Source organism: Poecilia latipinna, unplaced genomic scaffold, assembly GCF_001443285.1.
Source record: "Poecilia latipinna isolate Pla-1442-1.1 unplaced genomic scaffold, P_latipinna-1.0 Scaffold467, whole genome shotgun sequence".
Taxonomy (NCBI): Eukaryota; Metazoa; Chordata; class Actinopteri; order Cyprinodontiformes; family Poeciliidae; genus Poecilia; species Poecilia latipinna.
This window is the reverse complement of record NW_015113083.1, coordinates 142,477-148,121: the sequence shown is the minus strand read 5'-3', so window position 1 is coordinate 148,121 and position 5,645 is coordinate 142,477. Positions and strand designations below refer to the sequence as shown.

At 42.5% G+C, this 5,645-nt stretch overlaps 1 protein-coding gene across 1 annotated transcript; it reads left to right on the top strand.

Moving 5' to 3' along the window:
- Positions 1–682: 682 nt before the first annotated feature.
- On the top strand, positions 683–4,915 carry LOC106951658 (glycogen debranching enzyme-like). The gene is made up of 5 exons (XM_015039310.1): positions 683–968; positions 1,054–1,177; positions 1,814–1,915; positions 2,071–2,182; positions 4,373–4,915. The coding sequence occupies exons 1-5, from the start codon at positions 937–939 to the stop codon at positions 4,606–4,608; spliced, it is 606 nt and encodes a 201-aa protein (XP_014894796.1). The 5' UTR covers positions 683–936; the 3' UTR covers positions 4,609–4,915.
- Positions 4,916–5,645: the final 730 nt, after the last annotated feature.

The window sequence follows — 5,645 nt, the reverse complement described above, 5'->3', positions numbered from 1 at the left end:
CACTATTTAAATCAATATTATACAGCCCAGAAATGGAATCAGAATTAGAATTAGAATAACTACAAACTTGGAATCCAACTCAGTCAAGATTACAATCATGCCTATAGGTTCTTATATCTGTTTCAAACCATACCAGTCTTTATTCCTAAGAAGTTCTTCAAAGAATTAAACAAACACATATCTGTGTTCATCTAGAATAAAAACATCCCGAGGATTAGAAAGGAATAGTAGAGAGACAGAAAGAGGATGGTGGACTAATTTCCAAGCTCCTCCGTCTCATAAGCATTGGGTAGAAGATGTTATGTTCCATCTGAATCTTGAACATTTGAAACATACAGTCAGCGACTCCTTTCAACAATACAATATCACCTGCCAACCATTTTTTTGTTATGATTCATGTCCTGTCCATGCTGTGTTAAGCACTCATTAAGTTCACCTGCCACGCCTGACAGTCTGGCCACTCTCCTCTGATCTCTGACATCAACAAGGCATTTGTACCCACAGAACTGCCGCTCACTGGATATTTTCTCTTTTTGTGACCATTCTCTGTAAACCATAGAGATGGTTATGCATGAAAATCTCAGCAGATCAGCATTTTCTGAAATGCTCAGATCAGCCCGTCTGGCACCAACAACCATGCCACGTTCAAAGTCACTTAAATGACCACCTCCCACCCCAAGATAAACCAATGCCCCCCTGCTAAACTCCTCTGGAACCAGGGCTGGATAAAAAGTATACTTATGGTCAGAAGGAATTATTTTGTCTTTGTTTTGGCTGTATTCCAATTTTATAGTCAGAGTGTACAATTAAACCAATAAAATAATGTAATGTTTTTTTAAGTTTTACATACTTGGTATTTTTTTAGGTCTTCCTCATTTTTCTGCTGGGATTTTCCGTTGTTGGGGTAGAGATACTTTCATCGCTCTCAGAGGACTCATGCTTATAACAGGGAGACACACTGAGGCACGGTATGTGTGTAATCTGGACTAATTTATATAGGAGTCATTCAACTGAACATCATAGCAAACAATTTTGTCTTGGACATCATCCTAGCAACATCATCCTGGCTTTTGCTGGAACCTTGCGTCACGGTTTGATCCCCAACTTGCTGGGAGAGGGTCGCAATGCCAGATACAACTGCAGGGATGCTGTGTGGTGGTGGCTGCAGTGCATTCAGGTACATGAGATGTGGTGATCCAATTTACTGAACCTCTCAAACATTTTTAATCCAAAATGCTCAAAGGACTATGCTTCTGTCTTCATAAATCAAGAAACAAAGGTGATTTATTTATTTTGCACGTTATAGCAGTATAAAATAAGACATGAACAAGGAATGCAAAAGACATGTTTTTGTACCACAATAATCTTAACATACTCAAAAAGGAGTAGGAAAAAATAAAGTGATGATGCTGTGAAACAATTGCTTCAGACATCATTTTATAACACAAGGTTTTTTGTTAGTAAGTATTGAAACAAAAAACTCCTAAACACACTTTCATAGGATTTCTATACTCTGCGAGTAAATGTGGTAAATAACTTTAATTTGAGTGTTAATAAAGTAAATGCTCAAGAACAGGGGTGCCCAAGTCCAGTCCTCGAGAGCTACCATCCTGCAACTTTCAGATGCATCCCTGCTTCAACACACATGAATCAAATGAATGGCTCGTTATCAGGCCTCTGTAGAGCTGATCCTGGTCTGTTGGAGTAAGGATACTTCTAAAACTTGCAGGATGGTAGCTCTCGAGGACTGGACTTGGGCACCCCTGCTCAAGAATATATTTTTTTAAAGTTAGCTGTCTGTTTTTCTCTGAAGGACTATACCAATCTCGTTCCTGAGGGACATGAAATTCTGCGTTGCCCTGTCACCCGCATGTACCCCACAGATGACTGTGAGCCCTGCAAACCAGGGGAGGTGGTATGTACACACAGTGAAAAATTATTTGTTCTAATTCTGGTCTCCTTGATGGCTGTCACCGTTTTACCTCCACTAGTGGTTTTATACATTGCAGTCGCACATGATGTTTAGATTCAGGTATGAAGAATCATATATTTGAGTTTGTGCCTGTGCAGGAGCAGCCATTGTATGATGTCATCCAGGAGGCACTGCAGCGCCATCTGGAGGGTATTTCTTTCAGAGAGAGAAATGCTGGACCCAAGATAGACAGGAACATGAGAGATGAAGGTAATGTAAGAGCAGTAAGACTAAAGAGATCATTTACTACAGTAAAGCAGTTTTGTATGTTTGTTTGACGTCCGCACGGCTTCGAAGAGATTCTGGTCCACCATCCGGCATCTCAGGAGGGGGAAGCAGTGCAGCACCAACACTGTTTATAGTGGGGATGGTGTGCTGCTGACTTCGACTCAGGATGTTGCGGGCCGGTGGGCAGAGTACTTTGAAGACCTCCTCAATCCCACCAACATACCTTCCATTGAGGAAACTGAGCCTGGGGACTCTGGGTTGGGCTCTCCAATCTCTGGGGATGAGGTTGCCGAGGTGGTTAAAAAGCTCATCAGTGACAGGGCCGGGGGGTGGATGAGATTCGTCCTGGGTTCCTTAAGGCTCTGGATGTTGTAGGGTTGTGTTGGCTGACGCGACTCTGCAATATTGCATGGACATCAGGGGCAGTTACCCTGGAATGGCAGACTGGGATGGTGGCCCCCCTGTTCATAAAGAGGGACCAGAGGGTGTGCTCCAATTACAGGGGGGTCACACTCTTAAGCCTCCCTGGTAAGGTCTATTCAGGGGTCCCGGAGAGGAGGGTCCATCAGATAGTCGAACCTCGGATTCAGGAAGAGCAGTGTGGTTTTCGTCCTGGTCGTGGAACACTGGACCAGCTCTACACCCTCAGCAGGGTCCTGGAGGGTTCTGGGAGTTCACCCAACCGGTCTACATGTGTTTTGTGGACTTGGAGAAGGCGTTTGACCGTGTCCCTAGGGGGGCTTTGTGGGGGGTTCTCCGGGAGTATGGGGTACCGGGCCCTTTGATACGGGCTGTCAGGTCCCTGTACGACCGGTGTCAGAGTCTGGTCCGCATTGCCGGCAGTAAGTCGGGTTTGTTTCCGGTGAGAGTTGGACTCCGCCAAGGCTGCCCTTTGTCACCGATTCTGTTCATTACTTTCATGGACAGAATTTCTAGGCTGCAAAATTCTGTCCACGGTGTTGAGGGGATCCGTTTTGGTGGCCTTAGGGTCACATCTCTGCTTTTTGCAGATGATGTGGTCCTGTTGGTTTCTTCAGGTCGTGATCTGCAGTTCGCAGTCAAGTGTGAAGTGGTCAGGATGGGGATAAGTGCTTCCAAGGCCGAGGCCATGGTCTTGAGTTATAAAATCAGGTTTTCAAAAAAAAAAAAGAGAGGGAGAGAGAGAAAAAGGCAAGACTGTTAATTTATACCCAGGTTTTCTCCGAGAGGTGGGTAGACTGTGTGAGATTATCAACCATTTAGCATAGTTAGCTTAGCTACAGACTACTGTTTGCCTCCTTTTCACTAGCATTTAATTAAGGACAAAAATTATCAACATGTTCATATATTTAACTTTTCCCTTGTACCTTTTACCACTTAACAAAAGATGAGTCAGTCAGCAGCAGCTCTAACCCACGTCCCTCCTGACCCGTTCTCTCCTGAGTTAAATTAAAGCTGCAGTATGTAACTTATATATAAATATTTTTTTCACATATTTTTTTAAAACTGTCATTATCTTGTGACAGTAATCTATTTCCTCTGCCTTCTCCCAGTGTATCATAAACAGTGATACCCTTTTACAGGAGAAGCACTAAAATGTACAAAAGACCAGATGCAAACTAATTTTTCTCCATACATGTTCTGCTACATGATGGTGCAGAATTGTGTTCATGGTTAGTAATGGTTAGACACATGCTTTCTCCATAATGCAATATTTTATATCTGTCTAATCACATTTACTTATAAAGTATATGAACATTAATCTTGTTGCGTTGTAAAAAGTATTTGCTGTAAATCCGTGATTACACTGAAGACTGCCAGTCATAATGATTGACGGCTGCTATCGATCACCACTGTAACCTCCGTTAAGTTATACAATAAAATGACAAGTTTGGGTAAACAAAATAATTAGCTCCATTATCCGCACACTAGCGGATTAGCAGAAGTGTGCCCACCACTGCAAACTCTTAACTAGCACTATGGATATGATCATTTTTTATGTACTTAGTATCAACTTTCACTTGTATGTTTACATAAGTGAATTGGTTAGAAGTTAATTGATTTAATATTGTATTTGTTGGATTGCAGTTACCTGCATATGAATTGGACTGTTTGAGTGCTGAGTGCCTTGAAATCTGTTGAAGATCTGTTGTAAATTGACAGAAATTAACTGCAGCTTTCTGTCCTTTTAAGGGTTCAATGTGGTTGTTAAAGTGGACCCAGCAACAGGTTTTGTTACCGGAGGAAACCGCTTCAACTGTGGCACTTGGATGGATAAAATGGGAGAGAGTGACAGAGCGAGGAATAAGGGGATGCCTGCAACTCCTAGGTACTTCATCCAGATGCATGTCTTAAGTCACATAGAGCTCATTTGTCTGATTTCTGATAGGTTCCATTTGATGGCAGATTTTGAACCTAAGAGCCTTTGAAATTATCAACAAAAAGCCGGTGATTCAAACAACAGTGTTCACCTGTGTTGTCTTTAGTCCCTGTTACGTCATTTACTGATTTTCTGTTCCAACATATCCTGGCCCAGTGTCTCATTTTATGGCAGTTGTGACACACAGTTTTCTTTGCAGGGCACATATTTCTAGAATGCTGTGCTTTTCCAGATTTGTACATTTGTTTTCATTTCCTTGCTGCTTACTGTGTTGTGGTTTCCAATGCATGCATCTATTCTTATGGTGGACCTCCTCCACTGATCTCTCCTTGTCGCCCTGTTGGCTCACCTGAGCAGTCACCTGTTTACATTGTCTGACGGTCATTTGAGCCAAAGACAAACTCGCTGATGGCGGGAGAGTTCTTTATCCTGTGTCCCGACAACAATGAGGTCTTGGATATTCTCCTCTCTTTTCTCCTGAAAACAGACTCTTTCATGGATTATATTTCTGCAGGGGAAGAAATCTTTATTAAACTTTCCCATAACAATAGAAAATCATCATGGTTCTCCTCTTGAGCAAAGTGAAAGAGTGATAAATCCTCTCTGCTTCATTGCCCATAGCATAAATCAGGCAGCTCAAATGCACTGGTCTGTCATCTTTATCCAGTTTCGTGGCTATTCTGTAGCATTCAAACCTCCGTTTCCAATCAGTTCATTTTGTCAGCTTTTCAAAGGAAAAGTTCTCCGGCAGGTTAAACTTTGCCATACCTTTGCTACTTTTCACAAGGTGATGTAGCTGTCTGAGTCACTTCTGACACCATGTAAGAATAATAACAATAATAATAATGCTTTATTGTACTCCATCCATCCACCCCCCCCCCCCCCCCCCCCCTCCCTTTTTTTTCTCCCCTTTTCCTTCTAGGGGGGGGGGGGGGGGCGGGGTGGATGGATGGAGTACAATAAAGCATTATTATTATTATTGTTATTATTCTTACATGGTGTCAGAAGTGACTCAGACAGCTACATCACCTTGTGAAAAGTAGCAAAGGTATGGCAAAGTTTAACCTGCCGGAGAACTTTTCCTTT